General features: G+C 47.2%; 1 protein-coding gene across 7 annotated transcripts in view; it reads left to right on the top strand.

The window, feature by feature from the left end:
* The window catches only part of RGS6 (regulator of G protein signaling 6), a 582,626-nt gene that overhangs the window by 518,463 nt on the left and 42,504 nt on the right, over positions 1 to 21,659 (top strand). For all 7 annotated transcript variants that reach the window (XM_049706214.1, XM_004262192.3, XM_049706217.1 and 4 more), the window contains 2 exons: positions 6,507 to 6,632; positions 14,758 to 14,944. In XM_049706214.1, coding sequence (XP_049562171.1) covers positions 6,507 to 6,632; positions 14,758 to 14,944 — 313 coding nt within the window. The remainder of the gene's footprint in view (positions 1 to 6,506; positions 6,633 to 14,757; positions 14,945 to 21,659) is intronic.

Here is a 21,659-nt window from a genome sequence, read left to right on the forward strand (position 1 = left end):
AGTCTAAAGATGAAACAGCCTTTGTCCGTGAAAGAAAGGCTGAACATGACCAGTAAAATAATCACAGGTTATTTTTTCTCAGTTTCAGTTTAATTCAACAAATAGTATTGTGAACCTACTATGTGCTGCCTTCTGAGCAAGAAGGTCTCTCAAGATACTCATGTAGCGAAGTGAATAAACGTGGTATCTTACCTCCCGGCCTCAGGATTCCTCCTCATTTGGCAAAGGACATTAATGTCGCTTGGGGCATAGACTCAGTGATTTTTTTAAATTGCCTTCGGCTGGATGGGGCAATGTGTACCCCCTTCTCAAGACCCTCCAATTTCAGTAAAGGCTCTACCCTCCCAAACACTGTGTGAAGGAGGTTTTTGGTGAAGATGGGTGAAGGTGTGTGGAAGAGTCAAGGCAGCATGGGAGAGAGCAGGAGTCCCTTGGGACTTCGTGTTCATCTGAGGTGGGCTGTGATTTCTACTGGGCATGAGCAAATGGGTACAGACTCTTTACGATGTCCGGGGCGGAGGGCATCGCAGAGAACGTCTGGATTCCACAGAGATGAACATGCTGTCTCTGCCTTGTGGAGGTTTCAGACAACCCAGTGGAAGATGGTGACAGGGTTTAACAGAATAATTGGCAGGAATATGCACCTTGTACCATAAATAATAGAAAATTGTGCTTTAATCCTGTCTCCTTCTCAGACAAACGTTTAGATCTAGAAATCCAAGAATGAGAAAGGGCATGTTCAGAGGGCAATACAAGGCTGCCCTTTTAAAGGATGCGCCTCAAGTCTATCTCATGGAAATTCTGAGAAATCAAGGTTTGATAAAGAAAGTAGTGATTGCCAGGGCTCGTCATTGAGGGAAAAAAAGCCCCAGATTGCCAGATCTCAGTTGGAGAGAGCTCTGTAGTCTAAACACCACCAGGAGAGTGTCTCTGGGAAGTATTCCTGAATATGCCATCAGCCAGATAGTGGATCTAACAAGAACCTGGCATTGCCTGCAGGATTGTTGTTCATGATTTGCTCTCACCACATGATATACGTTTGGCTTTCTCTCTATGCTGGGCAAAGGTGCACGAGCAAAGAGCTACAAGGAAGCCGGCTCATCCTGCTTGGCCAATGGCATCCACTCCCAACTAGCCTGACCTGCTGAGAGGCAGAGACCGTCCCTGAGCTGCCCGTGCCCAGCAAGTTTAATAGAACTGTTCATCCAGGATATTAGTCAAGTTCCTTCACTGTGGCAGTCAGTCTCCGAATATGGCCCCGTCGGTGCCTTCTCTCTTGGTATGCCTGGGCTGCTGCTTACATCAGGATGGGACACCTCCTGCTCTTTTTATCTGGGCTGGCCTTGGTGCCTTATTTAACCAACAGAGTATGACAGAAGTAACATTCTGAGAAAATGGTCATAAAGCAGCCCTTGGTCATTTAAGACACTCCTTCTTAGAACCTGTTGGCCAAGCCGTGAGAAACCCAAACCATTAGGGAGACCGTGAGGTTGATAGCCTCAGCTGAGCTCCTGGCCAACACCCAGCATCATCTGCCATGTGATGAGCCATTGTGGATGTCCAACCCAGTCCAGCCTTCAGATGACACCACCCCAGCTGCTATCCAACTACAACCTCTTGAGAGACCCCAAGTGAGAACCACCCAGCTGAGCCCAGTCAACCCATGGGATACTGAGAGAGAAGAATAAATTGTTGTTTTAAGCCACTGAGTTTGAAGATGGTTTGTTACACAGCAACAAATAATAGGACCACTCCCCATTGAAGTATTTAGGACCCTCAGGTTTTCTTGGGGCATTAAATAAAATTGCGATTGTTCCTTCAACCGCCCTGGTCCTGAGATGGGGTCAAGGAACAATCCCTTGTATCATAGTACTTCTGATAACTCAAATATCTTTTGAAGATAGCTGAGTGTTTTTATAGATAGCTGCTTCTTGTGAATCTGGCTTTCTTGTTCTCAGTTTGGGAGATTTCCTCCATGCTCTTTAGTTGGGAGATCAATTGGAATGACAGACTCCCTTGGAGAGCCACCTGTCTTTGCTATATGTTGGTTTGGGCCGCTCACTGGGAGGCAGAATTTGATGAGGATCAATGGACACAGAAGAGAAATTAGAGTTAGAAAAAAGCATCCAGCTAGCGATTAGAAAATACTGTCAGTATAAGGTCACACCATCCACATCATTATACACATCCTATTGATTTCCTCTTAGCGTTAAATACTTGCTGTGTGAAAAGCACTATGATGAATACAAAGACACGTGATATGTGATCTCTTCCATCAGAGAGCTCACAAGATAGCCTGGAGAGACAATGACATAAACCCTTAAGAAGCTAAATGATGGTATAAAACCATAATTAGAAATATGTCATAAGGAAGCCTTCCTACACCATGGATGGAAATAAAGGAGCTGTGAGTTCCATGGATTATTTGTTTGAGTTGGGCCAAGGGAAAATTATTGACCTGGTCACCTGGGGATGGATGTTCAGAGATATTTTACTTTTCAGAATTATTTTATAACCGCAGAGACCATTCCGTGGTAGCAATATGTTCAAATCTGATCTTAAACCTTAAAGGGATGTTGCTTGGAAATAACCGATACAAGAAAGACAAATATAGAAAAGTTGTATCCACGAAGCTTTTAATAGAATAGATCCCAATGACCAGATGTTCTAGAAGAAAAGGAGCAGATGTGAAGTGTCCAGATACAGAAATAGGATTGTGAATAATGGATAATTGAAAGAACCCAGATGTACTAGTTTGAATAATGTCACCTAAAAATTCAGAATCCCAGAATGTGACTTTATTTGAAACAGGACCATTAAAGATGCAATTAGTTAAGATGACAAGGTCATCCTCGGGTAGAGTAAGCTCTTAATCCATATGACTGGTGTCTTTATAAAAAGAGAAAACAGAGACACAGGCACACACAGAGTAAATGTCTAATGAAAAACCAGATACAGAGGGAGAACACCATGTGATAATGGAGGCAGAGACTGGAGTAATGTATGAGCAAGCCAAGGAATGCCAAGGATTGCTGGCAACATCAGAAGCTAAGAGGAAGGCATGGAACATATTCTCCCCTAGAGCCTTCAGAGAGAGAGCAGCCCAGTTAACACCTTGATTTCAGATTTCTAGCCTCCAGAACTGTGAGAGAATAAATTTCTATTTTAAGCCACCCAGTTTGTTGGTACTTTGTTGTGGCCACCCTAGGAAACTACCACACCAGGGTATCCTATTTCTCCAGACCTCCTTGTTTCTGCTGAAGGCTGAGCTTGCAGCTTTCTGGATGTCCCGACCTCTGTCCTAGGCCTCCGATTCTGCCTCTACTGTGACACCCCAAGCTTTCTGGCTTACCCTCAAAATGGCCCTTATCCCACTCCTGCCACCACCAAGGAACCTGGCAGGATGAATGCGGTCTCGCTGCTTGGGTACCAGAAAGTGGTGACGCTAGTGGTAGGTGTGTGTCCATAAGGCAGTCACTGCAGTGACCAAGCAACTTTCCACACCTGGCTCTCTGGGCACAGCCTTCGATTGGGGTGCAGCTGCCACCAGCACCATCCCTGCAGAGCCCTGCAACTTTGGTGGCAAAGAGCAGATAGCTGAGCCCATTCCAGGTCACAGCATGACACTGGCAGAAAGAGATGCTTTCCTGCAACTCTCTGGGTCCTATATTTGCTGCTAGCCTCAACCCCAGGGGGATTTCTCTATTAACAGCATTTTTTTGTGCCCTGGAAAGCTATTGAATTTGATTGGTTCTGTGGCTTGAGTTTGAGAGAATTCAGGATCTGTCTTCTTGGCTCGTTGCAGAAGGCCCAGCCTGGCCCTTTGGAAGAGATCTTTCATGGAATTCCCCATTGTTTGACCTGGTAGGCTTAGTCTTCCACTGTCACCCTATTGAGCTATCCCTAGAGATTCGCAAGAGCCTCCCCAAGCCCTGAGGACAAGCCCCAGAATTAGAAGATCCTGCAGGTAATGATTACACCTAGCGGTGCAGCAATAGAAGAGATGGGTTTGAATCACTTCATTCCAGAACTATGATTTCCAATACAGTAGCCACTAGCCACAGGTAGCCCCTGAAATTTAAGCTGTAATTATTTAAAATTAAGTAAAATTTAAAATTCAGTTCCTCAGTCACACTAGCCACATTTCAAGGACTCAGTAGCCACATGTGGCTGGTGGCTACCATATTGGAGCACAGATATGGAATCCTTCCATCATCGCAGAAAGTTCTATCAGGTAGCACTGGTCTAGAGCTATTTGTTTTCCAAACCTTTCCACACATGTGCTCTCTTCCCCTTTTTTACTAAGTGTAGTTTCCTGAGATAAATATTGAGAATATGTCACCTCCATAACACAAAGAAACATCATTTTATTCACTTAATGTCTGTTAGAGATAATAAAAAGTTTGTGTCCATTTTTAAAAAGAGGGGGAATACTTGGATGTGATCACTGTACCCTACACTACAGAGCAGCACTCACAGCACTAGTGTTTGCAGATGAAATGTACCTTCCTTGCATCATTTGTTGACGCTACTGTGCAGTGATTCTGAGCCCTGTGGGCAGGAGCCTTTGCGAACCAATGTGGCTAGCTTTCATTCCACACCTACACACTTTCTATCTCCACCTTCTGTCCTTGGCAACAGAGCTGCATTGGGAGAATAACCCAAATTTGGTTGTGGGGAGCGGAGAGACAGCTACTGTTGAGCTCCTGCAAAAAGCCTGAGTGCGACCATTGAAAATGAATGGAATATTATGCTGTTTTCTCCTCCAGTTTCTATAATTTTCTTGTATCAAGCCAGATGACAATGAAACTATGTACTTCATTATTTGGCTCTCCATAAAAATAACTTCACCACACCCTAGAATTTAAAATTATGCTTCTGGCTTTTGTTGAAAGTAGCTGTATGTAAAAGTTTCCTGCACTTTTTGTTGTAAGAAAAGTATCAGAAACATCATTTATTGTGTTTCAGTGCCTCTTATGTTAAAGACTTGTGAGATAATTCCTCTTATAATTCAATACCAGAGCAAAAGTTGTCTTTACTGGCGAACATAAGCTAGCTCTTTCAAATGTTGAGAGTTATGTAATCCATTCAAATCTCTTTTTGTCCTGGCTCCAAGGAAGCTCTCAAAACTTTTTTGTTCACTTGCAGCAGTTTCCCTAGCCTAGATTTTCTGGTATAATAATCATCCCCTACCATGACTTGTCATCACTTGTTCTTATTATTATATTTAAGAGTTTTGGGTTTTTGTTATTGTTTTGTTTTAGTAATTGTATTCTTGTAAACCTCCTCTTCTTTTTGGACATAAATTAAACATCAATTTATCAATGAATATCAAAAAAAGAGGGGAAATAAATATTGCTAGGCCAGTGCTTCTCAGAGTTTAATGTGCACTTAAATCACCCAGGGATCTTGTTAAGCTGTGGATTCCAATTCCACGTGTCTGAGGTGGGGCCTGAGATTCCACTGCTGGTCCACAGACCACCGTGTGAGAGGGAGATGGCAGTGTGTAGCTTGTGAACTAGCACCCTATTGCTGCTAGAAGGAGTCAGAGGAATAAATACAGCAAGTGAACTGTAAATGGAAAGGACAGAAGCTGAAGGAAATAGTCTCATCTTCCAACACAAAATGAATAAGACCAATTCCCCATCCCCCCTCCCCCATGCTTTGGTTTGGAGAGGGTCCCATGGGTGTGAGGCAGCACAGCAGAGCTAAGAGCTGCACTCTGGAGCCACACTGTCTACCTAGAGTCTCCACTCCATCCCTTCCTAGTGTGTCTTTGGGCAAATTGTCACTAGGCCTCAGTTTCCCTATCTGCAAAATGGGGCCAATACTAGTACATTTTTCAGAGTAGTTTCAAGGACTCAGTGAATTAACAGACGTGAAGTGCTGGGAACAACACCTAGGCCATCATAAACACTGTGCGGGTGGTGGTTAAATCAGAGAGTGAATTCAGCATTCTGCTTCTAAACAACTGAATAAGGTTTATCCTGGATGAGTGGATGCATTTCTGACCGACTATATATATCTTGGATCTAAACTGGACTCTGTTTTTCCCCTGTGGGTTGAGGAAGGGGCGGGGGGGGGGGGCCTACACCTTTGATGAAAGGTCAGATTCACAAGGCATCCTCTTTATTTTTTTTTAAGTGAAAAAGATGATGGCCTTAAGAGTTGGACTTGTAACTGACAGGGTGGCCCAGGGAAGCCGAGTCAGTGGGGTGGTTGTAGTTCCTGTAGAGCAGCCACTTGGCGGGCATCCTGGTGACCGTCAGTTAAATGTGGCCCCCTTCAAATACCTTCTTTACAGAGACTTTTTACTGTTGGCTAGTGCTGGTGCACAAAAGTCTGCATTTGGGATTTGTGCAGGCTTTATGGAATCTGTCACTTAAATATGAGACATTTCCCTTTGGCCCGTGGCAGCAAAATAAATTTGAGTTGCTGAAGAGAATATGACACAGGTTTTTGCCTGGTATTGATCACCTTTTAAACCTTTGTTCCCCCTCCCAAAGCAAAGAGCCCAGCCAGCACCGAGTAAAGAGATGGGGCTTCTCTTTCGACGAGATATTGAAGGACCAGGTGGGGCGGGACCAGTTTCTACGATTTCTGGAGTCGGAATTCAGTTCCGAAAACCTCAGGTAAATCTCTCCAAGGTTTGAGTTGTGTGCAGAGTGTGTATGAAGAAATTTGCATCCCTCTTTCCACCTCCCTTTGTCAATCAGATGTTATGGTTCAGATTCCAATTCCAGTTAATCTGGCTGAGGTTGACACAGAGAACAAACTTTATGTGCAGATTAGCAGTGACCAATACCAGCATTTGTTGTGCTTTAAGTCCAGATGTCATGTTTTCAAGTTATTGGAAACATGTCTCCAATGATAAGTCAATGGTCAAATGGATTTAATGACGCTGTCCATTAACTAAAACCATAAAACCATGGAAATCCACAGTGGAAAGGCAGTTCAGAGACCATCCCCTTCAAAACTTCCCAGTCCAGGGTCCTGAATACTGGACAGGCTAACCAGAAGAAAGAATGGTCAGCGGGCTCATTTCAGAAAGCCAAAGTAAATATCATTCAAGACCTGGAGACACAACTGTAAAAGCTAATTAAAACATGCTTTTCCTTTTGGGAGGAATTCTAGCAACTTCGTGTAGTGGTTACTTTTGTCACTTGATGCCCTTGAGAACATCTGATTGTTTCTATTGGGCTACGACTAATCAAGATGAGGGGAAACGTCTAATGTGCTTACAGTTACTGTTTAGTAGAAAAAATGAAAACTTTCAAAACATGGGGCCCATTGTAAGTGAAAGGAAAGGGAGCACATTAAAAGGGGCAGATATCATGGTCATGAAAAATCTGGTAATGTGGTTTACAGGCTTTCACTGTATTAGATGTCGAAACAGAGACACATAGAAAATGTGACTCATCTAAGACCCTTACTGATCTTAGCCAAGTGGTGTCTTCTCAGTGGATTAGATGGAAATCTCAGTGTTTTCTTGGCCCCAAGCTCTCTTTTATATACAAGTTTAATTCCCATCTTCCAATGGCATTTTTCCAAAGAGTGGCTTTATAAATTTTTTATTTTTTTACTTTAAAAAGAGCATATGCTGTGGGCAAAGGACTGTCTGCTCCAGTGTCAATGTGCAAACTCCATGTTATTTATTTAGAGTTAGAGACCATGTCGGTCCCGTACGTCCATCAGATGATGTTTATTACACAGCTATCCTGTACCCAGCCCCCAAGAGTCTGCTGAGGGATGCGAGAAAGTCAAGATGCGTGATCTTTGCCTGCAACGACTTTGTAGGTCCTTGAGGAAAAGACACAAGAAACTCTTAAGTCATTAAATGAATATAAATGAGTGTAAACTCTAAGAACCTTTTTTTTTAAAATGTTGAGCCTTCTTTTAATGTATTCATTTTTTTTTATTTTTGGCTATGTTGGGTCTTCGTTTCTGTGTGAGGGTTTTCTCTAGTTGTGGCAAGCGGGGGCCACTCTTCATCGCGGTGCGCGGGCCTCTCACTGTCGCGGCCTCTCGTTGCAGAGCACAGGCTCCAGACGCGCAGGCTCAGTAGTTGTGGCACACGGGCCTAGTTGCTCCGCGGCATGTGGGATCTTCCCAGACCAGGGCTCGAACCCGTGTCCCCTGCATTGGCAGGCAGAGTCTCAACCACTGCGCCACCAGGGAAGCCCTCTAAGAACCATTCTGGAAGTGTTTTAAAAAGGGACAGATGAGTGTAAACCAGGGTAGGCAAATCATAAGCTGGACTTTGAAGAGTGTACAAGATATTGACATAGACAAGAAAGAGGGAGGGGGAGTGTTCTACACTGGAAGACCCTGAGACCAAAGATGTGGCAGGGGGACCCTCCCACACCACGAAGTCCTGGGAGGACGTGTAGATGCCGATTAACTGTAACAGCGATGACTTTCCAGGCAGCCATGTGCCTGCTGTAAACCAGATAAGGTTGAATATCTGATTTCAGGTTATGACACAAAAGAGTTCTCTCCTTGTGCTGAGGCGTTGTACTAAACACATCTCAGAGTTGCGCTTCAGTTCCTTATTGAGTATTCATGACAGTGGACTTGACTCTAAAGCTCTTTATCGGGACGGTGCTCAGACCAGCCTCCCAGGCTGTGCCTGCGGGTGGGTCCTGCGTGGGAAGCCACGCCCCCTGTGGCCACCATCATGCACCCAGGCAGACTCTGTGTGGCCAGTTCAACCCCAGGTCCTACCCCCAGCTTGGTCCCCATGAGCAACCCCTGGGAGCCCTTTCCACGTCCCCTTCTCATCCCTGTCCCCCAGGTCCCCAAGATGGAGCGGTATAGAGGCCCCCTTTACCTGACTATTTCTCAGCCACCTGCACCACTGCAGAGACTTTGAGGGATGGCCACAGGGTGCTGGTCCTCGTGAGGGGCCCCAGGGTGGGAGCACCTGCTGACTCAGCACTGCCTCGCCCAGTCCGAGCATATCCAGGGCCACGAAATCCGCTGTGCATTTCAGGCCGGGAGTGCACGGAGGAGTGTGTCCCTGGCAGGTGTGCAGCACCTCATCCTGCTTTACCTCCTGCACCAGCGCCTTTTGCTCCTGCGCCAGGAGGGCTCTGTTCAGTCCTGGCTGAGAGAATGCGTGTGAGCGCACGTGAGCGTGCCAGGGACTAATCTCCACCCCCAGCGTGGATGCATAAATCCAGACTTAAAGAGGGTCCCCTCTGATCCGTGACAGGAGAGCGGATAAAGGAAATAGAACAGCTGGAGATAAAAAGTATAGCCCAAGAGCTTCTAAAATCCTCTCTGCAAGCCCAGACTCTACTTTTATGATATTCAGCGTAATTGGATATATGGGGGGAAGCTTGGTTTGAAATCACACAACGTTAGGACTCTTCGGTCATCAGAACCAGGACCTCCCTCCCTTCCCTTTGCAGTCGTTCCTGTGGCCACAGATATTGGCCTGGCGCCCACCGTGACTCAGGTCCTGAGGGCACAGAGCTGAATGCGTTTCACCCCTTGTCCAGGGCGGCCACGAGCAGCCCTGCAGGTGCATCTCTGCTGTTGGTCCCTGTGAAGGGCGGTCCCTAGAGCCGTGCCATGCGGCACAACATGAGGACCCTGCTCATCTGTGGTGTTGGCCACCCCGGGGTTGTCCTTTCTCCCCAGGACTGGCCAAGCCCAGGCATCTGGCACTGGAGCAGGGGAGGAAAAGAGACTGACCAGAACTCAACTGGATACACTGCAAAGACCTCTCCACATCTGTCCTCCCGCACTCCCTTGCATCTCTCCAGTGAAAGGGGTATTTAGAGCAAGACATTTCTGCAGGACACCTAGAAAAATTTTGTCAGTTAAGTAACCAAGTGGTTCAAACTATACCAGAGCTTCAGAATACAGAGCAGAGGAGCTCCAAAGAGACATAGGTATTGCTCTCACCACAGTGAAAGGTCACCCTGGATCCTTTAAGGAAAGATGCCTTACATATGTGATCATACAGTGTAAGTTGACGTCCCTTTTCATCATTTTTCTTTGGGGTGAGCCTGTGAGATGAGGGAGGGGCGGCATCTCCAGGCACTTGAGGGGGCACGACCAGCGCATTTTGCTGCAGACAGCACAGCATGTGATTGTATGCTCTCTGCAGCACCCTGGGCCGAGCCGGAGGCTCCATTCGGTGGGCCCCCCTGGAGACAGCTGTTTGCTCAGGGCCTCTAGAATGCCTCCAAGGTGGGGCCTCCCAGTGCTGAAGCAGGGAGTCCCAGAGAGTGACCTGGTCCCTCTCTTTTCTCTGTGTGTTTTCCTAGAAGGGTGACAGGAGCCCCTTGCCACCTTTGCCCCCCTCCATCTCCCCTGCACAGATCTCTGTCCTACCTGGCTTGACACCCACTGCCACTCAGCAGGGCACGAGTTAAAAATCAAAACCTGCAGCAAAGAGCATCCGTCCCCCGTACATTTTTCACGAGCTGTAGCTCTCCTGAGAGAATGTGGTTGTTCTTCTAACCTGCAGATTGATTACCCCTGTTCCACACAGTGTCAGCTGAAGGGAGAAGCAATTAAAGAGCGTGCAGGAGAGTCGCCAGGTTGGCCTGGAGCGCTGCCATCTCCCACAGTTGCCCCGAGTCATAGGAAGACCTCGGAAGGTTGGCCAGGCCTGGCAATGTTCCCCACGAAGCAAACACATGGTTAATGGGAACAGAGGGGCTCACACAACACTGGGACAATCTGTGGCATTTCAGCCACTGCCTGGCGAGTATCACTCGGCTTCCGTGGTGCTGCTGGTGGTTGGGTTCCAGCCCAACCAGAGACTAAGTCAAGTGGCGTCCGTTGTGCCCGAGTCTCTGTCGACCAGCAGAGGGCACAGAAACCCTTCCTTCTGCATGGAGTTGGCTTTTCCCTGGGAACGAACTAAAAGCTGAATTTTTCTAATCCATGAAAATCTTAGTTGATGAGAAGATAGCTAAACGAGGAACTAAGGGCTGCCCAGACCTCCTGATAGGATGGAGAGCGTCCAGCTGCTGCGTGGTTCCCCTTGTTGCAGCCAGCCTTGGCGAGGAAACCCCATTCCCTGTCAGCACCCCAGCCCTGCAGGAGATAGGAGGCCCCCTGAGGCAGCCCCTGACCGCCCTCAAGTCCCATCCCCTGCTGCTTGGCGCCGGGGGTGTCTGAGCCCAGGCTGCCTCCCCGCGAAGGCCAGTTGCCACCTGCATTCCTAAGCCAATGACGCGGATCACATGCTGGCATAGGGCTGGCTTCCCCACCTTGCCGACTCCCGCAAAGCAAAGCAGGACAGGTGGTCTCCCTGATACCCACGTGTCCTCGTGGCCTACCAGTCATGACAGCCCTTCTGCCGCAAGAAGCCACGGAGGCTTAGTGCAGGGTGGGCACTAATCCGCCGCCACTGGCACCCTCCTCCCTGCTGGTGTCCTGGAGGAGCAGCGGTACCTGCAGGCTTTTGATAAGAGCAGAAGCCGCGCAAGCCTCGGTGGGCCTCCCATCCTCAGTAGATGGGGGAGGGGAGCTTCAGGGCCTCTTTCAAGGGGTGGGGGACCGGGCATCCGGGGATCAGAGCCCCCAGCTCAGGCCCGTGGGCTCAGAGATGACAAATACAAAGCAAGCCTGTTCTGAATTTCTAATTGACACAAAGGTTCCTCGAAGCCAGTGATGGTAAACACATATGGGATGTCAGGATGCTGTTGTGATAGCATTTTTTTTTTTTTTTTTTTTTTTTTTTTTTTTGCGGTACGTGGGCCTCTCACTGTCATGGCCTCTTCCATTGCAGAGCACAGCCTCCAGACGCGCAGGCTCAGCAGCCATGGCTCACGGGCCCAGCCGCTCCGCAGCACGTGGGATCCTCCCGGACCGGGGCACGAACCCGTGTCCCCTGCATCGGCAGGCGGACTCCCAACCACTGCGCCACCAGGGAAGCCCCTGTGATAGCATTTTTGCTGTCGCCTGAGAGGGATGAGACAGGTCATCTCCAAGGCAGACAGAGGGCTGAGCGGGTCCCCGTGCGCGCAGGGAGAGGAAGCTGCTGTCTGGGGAATGTCATCCCCGCCCCTCCCCTTCCTGTTCTTTCCTGTCCTCCAGCATGCCTGTTGTTGCTTTTTATGCTTTTTTTATTCTTGGTTTTATCTGGTAAAGGGAACCTTTTAATTTTTTATGTAAAAGTTTATTAAATTTGATTCCGAAATTTCCAGACTTTCTGTATACCCAGCTGAGCGATATGCATTAATGTGGCTCCCAAGTCATTCTGCCAAAGGGACGCTGAGGCCTCAGGGGCCACGGGGAGCCTGCAGCGCTCAGAAGCTGCCGGGGCCTCAGGGCCTCCCCAGAGCTGCTCCTCAGAGCAGACTGGAACAAGGGACAGAAGGGGACGCCCACATGACAGTGACTGAGGGGGGCAGGAAATCGCCCAGGTGTCATCGTTTGTGTGAGAAATTGCCGGGTCTGGTGGTCTTGGGAAGGACACTGGCCCGGAGAAGTTGCTCCCAGCCCGGCCCTCAGCCCGAGGTGGCTCCCTGGGGCTGCAGAGGACTCAGCGAGCTGCCCGTTAGCCCTCCTTCCAGTCCTTCCTTTCTTTAGGACTGGTTTCCTAAATTTCACCTGCCCATCAAACACGGTCCTCCAGGAGAAGAAAACCTTACAGGTACTGTCATCGCCAGATGACCATTTTCACCTTTAAATACTTGGCCACCTCCTTCATTTCATGGCAGACTTAGTGGGGGGACAGAGAGACCCGAGGAACCTAGGGAACGTCCAGGGGGATGGAGGAGACCCACTCCCAGCTGAGTTTCAAAGACCCATCTGAACAATTGGACAGTTAACAGCCCCCTTCAAACTCTACCCCCTGCCCACCAGACTCCGGTTAAAGAGCCACTAGTTTCCCTCTCCCTGCATAGCCAGAGGACGTGAGCACCAAAGACCTGGGGCAGAAAGACAGAGGGCTGGTGTTGAAGGGCAGGTGATGGCAGATGGCAGTGGCAGGAACCCCAGGCACCTTGCACCCAGGCCACCCGAGGAAGAGGTGAGCTCTGAGGGATCAGAGTGGCCCAGGATTGAGCCTGTGGCCGCCCTGCAGCTCCCTCCACGGCTCCCACCCACAGGGCCTGAAAGCATTTCAGAGTTACACCAGATAGGAAGTGCTCAGACCAGACCTGTCTCACGTACCCCTTCACCTGCTTTGTACCCACTGTGCCGTGAGGAGAGAGATGCCCAGAAAGATACAGCAGTTCCGAGACAGCAGCACAGCGGGGATGAGAACTTCCTTATCTTCTGGTTGAGTGAAGTGATTGTCTCCTTCCCCGCCTCTCGCTCTTCAGGACCAGCGAGGGAACCATGAGGGTTTTCTTCAGGGAGATCGTTAGAATCGCTAATGGCAAATCAGGGGGAGAGTTGGAGCTCACAGAGCTTGTGTCACACATGGATACACACACACCCTCTCCAGTCTTCTGTCCTTGTGTAAATGGAGCTGCATTACCTGAGTTGGCCACTGGGTGGCACCTTTAGGCCATGCACTTGACTACACAGACGTTTCTCTGAAGAGCAACAGAAAAATATGCTTACCCTTTAAAAAAAAGAGTACATCTTACTGTGGGTGAAATTCGATGACAGATTGAATGCACCTTCTTCCATGTCGTGGTTCAGCTTCTCTTGTCCCTGCCCTTTTGTTGGCTTGAGTAGGTGTGATACCCGTGGCTGTGGGAACCACATAGCCAGGAGCCTGTCCTCATGTCTCATTGATGGGGAAACTGGACTCTGTTGTTCACAGGGCATGAAATGTGCCACCCAGACCTGAGTCCTGCTGAAAGCCCTCTCCAGGGATGCCTCGGGAACCATCCTCACGACCTAGGGAGCTGTTGTCCAAGCTTTGGCCCTGGCTACTGTCACTCTCAGCAGAAAAGAGCTCACAGCTCGCGCCCACCTCTCTAACACCATGCTGCTGCTGAGGGATTTGTGAGAGGCAAATATGGATGTGAGCACGAGGTTTTTCTCTCCAGTGATCCCTGGAGAATCTTTTAGTAGAGAGGTTCCCCACGTATGTCCCTTCAGCTTCGTTCCAGATGAACCCATCTGCATTCCAACAGACATTTATTGAGCACCTACTATATGCCAAGCACCATGCCTGATACTGATGTTGCAAACAGGCTCGGTTTCTCCATCTATAATATGAATGACTGGGTCCTTCCAGCTCGAATATTCTTAATGACGCCCAGATTCTATCTGCTTCTTTGATCTCTCCTTCATTTGGATGCCACCACATCCCAACCAGATATGGCAAAGGGACTCACATTGTCTGTGGCGTGGCATCTATGTCAAGCGGTAGTTCTCAGCCAGGGGTGATTTTATCTCCCAGAAGACATTTGGTAATGTCCAGAAATTTTCTGGTTGTCACAACTGGGCAGGGGATGCCACTGGCATCTTATGGGTCGAAGCCAAGATTGCTGCTAAATCTCTTTCAATGAACAAGGCAACGCTCACAACAAAGAATTATCCAGCCCAAAATGGCAATAGTGCCGAGGCTGAGAAGCCTTGATGTAGAGGGAGAGAAATCTCTTTTTGGTAATCAGGAGCACAGTGATCTTCTAACATGCATTTAGTGCAATAATGGAACGCCTTTGTATTCTCAGCAGGCCCTGCGGCCTTCGTGATGTGTGAAGTGGCCACTGGGAAGGCTTGGGGATGCAGCAGAATGAATGCCATGGGAGGTCAGTTCTGGGACCATGTCCAGCAGAGCAGCTATTGACTAAGCCCATGGAACAGACTGTCTTTGTGCTTCCATTTCAGGTTCTGGTTGGCTGTCCAAGATCTCAAGAAACAACCCCTACAAGATGTGGCCAAGAGGGTGGAAGAAATCTGGCAAGAGTTTCTGGCCCCCGGAGCCCCAAGTGCAATCAATCTGGATTCTCACAGCTACGAGATAACCAGTCAAAACGTCAAAGATGGAGGGAGATACACATTCGAAGATGCCCAGGTTTGCTTGTCTAGTCGAATAGTTCTGTCCCAAGATGTTCACTTTTCCACTCCACCACCCCACCCTTTAACACACATCCAAGGCGTTGTATGTAGTCACAATTTCAGGTTTTGTTATTTATAAGGCCATCAGTGGAGACCATTCCAGGTAGGTGCACAAAAAAATTCCAGGAGGATTGTTTTCCTAGATGAGTTACGTTGTTCAATAGAAATAGAAATTTACCATTACACGTGGTATCTTTTCCAGGAAAACCTCAGAGCGTTTTACAAAACCTGAAGTCCTGTAATAAGTCATAGTAGAATCTGGACACCATAGCACAACATTGGCAAACTGGGAACAGTAGCTGGCAGGGCCGGGGGTCAAGCCCACTCTCATAACTACCACCCTGCCCTGCTTCCACAGTGACTCCCAACCCTGTGGTGACTGGGGAGCTTTGTGCCATGTGATGAGATACCACGAGGAACAGGCCAAAGCCCCTGCCCTCAAGGGAGTTAAAGCCTAGTGGGAGAGACAGACAAGGAAATGGGCAGTGTCACCAGTAAATGAAGTGCTTCAACAGGATGAGCTCTAGGGTTTAAGGGACCCATGGTTGGTGGTTGGGGGAGGGAAACACACCCCTGCTAAGCACCGTTACCACACAGCTGCTGGTGAGGCTGACGAAAGAAACAGAAGCCTCCTAAGCAGCAAGCTTAACTTGAGGGCTGGGAGGGGCCATTTCTAGAGATGAGCATCAGACCCATTTCTCACTTCCTGGGTCCTAACGTTTATTTCCTTCCGCTGTCCTACACTCCATGACAGGGCTTAAGGTTTTGCTCTTGTCCCCTCGACCCTCTTCATTTCTCTCACTTGTAAGGTCCCCAGGTGAGAATTTAGCGAGGTTGCCCTCCCACAGACGTTACATAATTTAGGAAACAGTCACCGATGCAGGTAATGGCATGAGAACACAGCCAGTGTCTCATCATCCAGATTTGCTCAGAACTTCAGAATGGAAATACCTACCAACCTCAACACCACGACTATCATTTCTCTCCCCCTGGTCATGAGCTCCACTGAACACCTGTGCCAGGTAGATTTGGTTCTGTAGAGTTCAGTGACTTTGCTTTATGAGGTCCCTCGCACCCTTTGCACCTTCAAAGCAAAATATTTAAGTCATGAGAAATCTTTTTTTTTTCCAATAGATTTTTGTATGTGTGTGTATGTGTCCCAAGCACATAGCGACATATTGTGGTGAGGAGAGTGATGGCGAAACTCCGTGGGTAATGGAGAGGCTCCATGGGTAGTAGAGAATCTCCACAGGTGATAGAGAATCTCAGTGGGTGGTGGAGAGATCTCCATGGGTGATAGAGAAGTTCCATGGGTGATGGAGAATCCCCATGGGTGTAGAGAAGCTCCATGGGTAGTGGAGAAGCTCCATGGGTGATGGAGAAGCTCCATGGATGATGGATAACCCCCATGGGTGATGGAGAAGCTCCATGGGTAGTGGAGAAGCTCCATGGGTGATGGAGAAGCTCCTTGGGTGATGGAGAAGCTCCATGGGTGATGGAGAACCCCCATGGGTGATGGAGAAGCTCCCCAGATGAACAATCTGAAGCACAAAGCTCAACTCTCCATTATTCATGAAACACGAGAATAGGGAGACTGGTCAGAACCATGATGCTCCCCGCCCAGTATTATTGCTCTGATCATGATATCAGGAAGGATTTATTTTCATGTTTTATTATGGAAACTTGTAAACATGTGGAAAAGTAGAAGGAATGGAACAACAAACCTTTGTGGACCCTCATCCAGACTCAGCAATCGTCTATACAAGACTGATCTCATTTTTATCTGTGTCCCCACCTATTTTTTCACCGTTTGTTTTAAAGCAAATCCAAGACTGTATCATTTCACTGTAAATAGTTAGGTGTGTATCTCTCTAAGAGAAACTGACCCCTTGGTCTTAACATTACCACAATGCCTTAACAAATTAGCAGTTATCTCTTAATATCATCAAATGTCGTGCAAGTGTTCAAATTTATGGTAGTTCCATAAATGCCTTTTTAAAATCATTATTCAAAATCAGAATCCAAACAAGGCCCACACATCACAGTAGATCACCTTGTCTTTTAAGCGCCTCATAACCTACGGGTTCCTTTTACGTCCTCCCCACCCACCCACCCCAACCCCTTGCCATTTACTTAATGAAGAAATTGGATCCTTTGTGCTGGAGAGATTCCATTGTCTGGATTTTTCTGACTGCCACGCTGTGGTACTATTTAACGTGTCCTTCTACCATCTGCATTTCCTATAAACTGGTCATTTGACTTAGGTGTTTAATCAGATTTAAGTTTGATTTTTGTGGGCAAAATTACTTCCTAGACTGTGCTGTGCTGTCTTGTCAGAAGGCACATGATGTCTAGTTGTCTCTCTTTGTGGTTTTAGCAGCTATTGATGCTTATTGCTTAAATCCATTAGTTAATTAGGGGTTACAAAATGCTGTTCTAATTCTATCATTCTTTCTTCATTTATTAACTGAAATACAAATAATCAAATGCATCTACCATTTGACTATCTAGTAATACAGTTCACATAGGAAAGATGGAATATGTGTTGGATGCGTTCCCTTTATTTGCCAATTTAAAAAATAATGAATGGTTTACTGTCATCATCCAGTGGTGACCAATGAGGGGTTTTTTGTGTGTCTGTCTTTTCGTATCCTTGTAAACCTGTGGGTTTAAACATATTTGATGTGTTTTATCCACTTTGTTTATTATTTTTATCAGTGCTTGGATCATGCCATCTCTGCCCTGTTGGCTCCTTCTGACATGACACTACTAGTCTTTTATGTCATTCAAACACCAAGGAAACTAAGATGATCCAGGCCAGTCCCCAGACCCGGCATCAGCTAGTTCTCTAAGCATCGCTGGTTCCTCTTAGGGGGAAATGGTTTTTAGAGACCATAATTTGGGCACTTAGAGGCACTCATTGTTCCTGGGTTGGTCATCATTTTTAGGCCTTTCCAGTGGCCAGAGCTAGGAAATAGGTAGTTGTTATTTCTGATAAAAATACATCACGAGTACATACTGATACTTTCCATTCAAACTCAAAACTACAGGGGATTCTATTTAACTTCTTTCTTATGTCTGTGTCACCTTTCTCTATGCTGAGAATCCTGGTTCTCAAGGACGCCGTAGATGATAGCGTTAGTACTTCACGTTATTTGCTTTATCCTGCATCACCACAGAGCAGTCTCAGAATCGCAGTGCCACCTAACAGCAGTGGTGTGGTTATTGCCTGGTTCTTTAATAGCTGCATAGTATTCCATTGTGTGGAAGTACTATGGTTTAGTCAACCAGTCCTCTCTTCCTGACATTTATGTTATTACTAAGTCAAGAAATATTTGATGGGAAAACTTGGGAAGTCAGCACATTGTGCCGCGACATGTTTCTGGATACACAGCCTTCATTAGCACAGTTCTCTGCCATTTTTCAGGTACATACTTCCAAATATATTGTATCACCTTACGGAGGATACCCAAAGCATCTCTAACCTCCTCAGTGTCTGTTAGGACTGGGATTCTCTGAATTCTAATAAAGTACTCTTCCTAAACCAATTTCTTTTCAGCTTGTCCCCTTTTGTTTCTTAAGTGTGTTTTCATCATAAACATACAGAGTGCTTCTCACTAGCCCTCTGACCTTGGGCAAGTTACTTAAACTCCCTGAGTCTTCTTTTCCTCATCTGTAGAACACAGATACAATGGTACCTATACTGTGGAAAGGGAATTAAGTGAAATGAAGCATGTCAACAACTAACAGTGTCTGGCTCACAGTAAGATAAGATATTTATGATGTTATTTCCTTAATGTCATCAATACTCTTTTCTTATCCTTTTATGTTTAGGAAGTTTGGTGAAAGAATTCAAATAATTGCATGCAACCTTAGTACCCAGAGATAACGCCCGTTCCAGGGTTTTGTTTCTCTCAACTTATGTGTAAAGAGTGTTTACGCAAATAGGGTGATTCTGTAGCCTGCCTTTTACACTAAACTAAGAGTTCATTTAAAAGGCTAAATTTCTTCTGTAAAGGGCCAGATAGTTTAAATTTTGAGGTTTGTGGGTCATGTGATCTACGTCACTACGACTCAATTCTGCCATATAAAAACAGCGACACCGTAACAGTGTCACGATGTAAAATACATAAATAAGTGGGCATGGCTGTGTTGAAAAACTTTATTTATGGACCCTGAAAGCTCAATTTCTTATCATTGTTCATGAAATATTATTCTTCTTTTGATTTTTTTTTCAGCCACTTAAAAATAGAAAAACCGGGCTTCCCTGGTGGCGCGGTGGTTGGGAGTCTGCCTGCCGATGCAGGGGACGCGGGTTCGTGCCCCGGTCCGGGAAGATCCCACATGCTGCAGAGCGGCTGGGCCCGTGGGCCATGGCCGCTGGGCCTGCGCGTTCGGAGCCTGTGCTCCGCAGCGGGAGAGGCCGCAGCGGTGAGAGGCCCGCGTACCGCAAAAAAAAAAAAAAAAAATAGAAAAACCATTCTTAGTTCACATAACATAAAGAAATAGAGTTTGAGACCACTGTGCTGAACAATATATCATGAAAATCATTGAAACACTTCAACAGATCAGAAAGATAGAAGATAGAGAGACTTGGGAGTGGTTAATCTTTCATTTATATGGGAGAGTAGGTTAGAGTAGACCATGTTGGTGCAGTAACAGCAGCCCACCAATCTCCGCGAATGTTTCTGCATCAAGGTCGAGAGTTACGGAGCCAACCGACCAAGGGGAAGTCAGCCAGTACCATGATCTTCACACTGCCTTACCCTTCCTGGCCAGCAATGCTGCCCGCACCCGCTGCACGGGTGTGACTTTGAAGTTTCCAGGTAAGGAGAGGAGGCTAAGACCCAGCCAGGACTTGCTCTCCGATCTCCCAACTTGCTGGTCAAGTCTGCAGCTCAGATCACACTGCCCCTGGGTTATTAGAGCTGAGGGCTTGGTTGTCATGCAGAGACCTGGAGAAACTCCAGGTCCCTAGAGAAGGTCCCCAAGCTGGGGAGCAGGCTCTGATCCTGTTTCAGCCATATGCTTTGTCTAGGATTGTAAGATTGTAAGTCCTTTAAGCTTGCTCTCCTCAGTCTGCCCATCTGAGAAGTGGGAATGGTAACACCCAAGCCCTTTGGAATGCCCCCCTCCATCCCCCTATTGGGATCAGGAGCTCTGGGGTGGCTTCCTCAGCCGGTCACATGGTTCTCAGAAGCCAACCAACAGTGGTCAAAATGCCAATAGACATGTTGAGTATATGTCCTGCTATTAGGGGTCAGTAGCCGGAGTGAAGGCTCAGCCAGCTTTATGCATTCATTTGAAATGGGGCCTGGGGGTGGGGTGCAGGCTCCCTCTGACGGTTTTGTCTTTTATCTGACCACATGCATTGTTACAGCAAAGTTAATTGCCTGTGTTTGCTTCCTGTGGAAATATCTCACAAGATGCCCCGTCAGCATGGGCCCAGCATTTGCACTTGTGTTTTGCCGATCCATTTGGCTTTTTTGAAAATTTGGGCCAAGACCAAATCTTCCATAAAGATCTGTGGGCTGTGACCATAGCCCTCAGCTGTTTGCTGTGTTGTTCCAGTTTCACAGATTTAGCCTCGTGAGGGGAGAAAAAAAAAGAAAAATGAGCCATGGTTTTTTTTTTTAAGGACTCAGTTCTTTATGCTAGGGGTTGAATTCTCTGTTCTCCATCTTGGGGCATCCGCAGGAGCTGCATTGCCACCTACTTGCTATGTGGTCTTAGGCAAGGATCTTGACCTTTTGTGCCCTAGTTTTCTCCTCTGTAAAATGGGGATGATGTCTTCTCTACAGCCATCTAAGGGTTTTTTAGAAATCAGATGAGCTAATAGCACTGAAAATTCTTTGAATAAGTAAAGTGCTATATACTTATATGTGTGAACTCACAAAAATTAATGGCTTTAGTATTCCCTGAGATCTCAAAATTCCAAGCTAGATCTAAAATGAGTTCTCCCAAGAAGGGTCTGCTCTTAGAAGGGATTCTTGGGGGGGGGGGGAATTCAAAAATAAAAAGTATGTAGGAGCCAAATCTGGGGGGCCTTGAGTGTCTTCCTAAGGAATTTGAACTTTCTCAGTCTGAAGACAGTAGGAAAACATTGAAGGCTTAGAGCTGAAAGAGGAGGAGTGAAAAGGTGATGAGCAGAGCAAGCTGAAGGTGAGAGAGATCTGAATCTCGGGGCATGGAGTCCGAAGCTCTGCTGGTGGTTTTTGGAGGAGAGAATGAAACCACAGGAAGTATCGCGAGCCTGAGACCTCCTCTCAGGGCGTTCATCTCTTTCCAGAGCCTCCACAGGCTGCAGGAGGGAGACTGGAGTCAGCAGGCTGGTGCAGTGGCTGCCTGGCTTCAATTTTTAAAGTCTCAGAGTATCCTAGGATGTTCCGAGGACTGTGTCACTGGATCCATTCAGTCATTCGTCCATCTCCCCATCCATCCATTTCATGAACATTCATTCTCCCATTCGACTTGGGAGACCTTGACCTGTGGGCTGTGAAGTTCTACACTGAGGGAAATTGCAAAGGATATTAAGGACCCAGGTGGCTTTTTGCCATTGGGCACAGCTTATCCAAGAACACATCATTCTTTTTTTTTTTTTTTTTTTTTTGCGGTACACAGGCCTCTCACTGTTGTGGCCTCTCCTGTTGCGGAGCAGACTCCGGACGCGC

This window comes from Orcinus orca, chromosome 2 (assembly GCF_937001465.1).
Source record: "Orcinus orca chromosome 2, mOrcOrc1.1, whole genome shotgun sequence".
Classification (NCBI taxonomy): Eukaryota; Metazoa; Chordata; class Mammalia; order Artiodactyla; family Delphinidae; genus Orcinus; species Orcinus orca.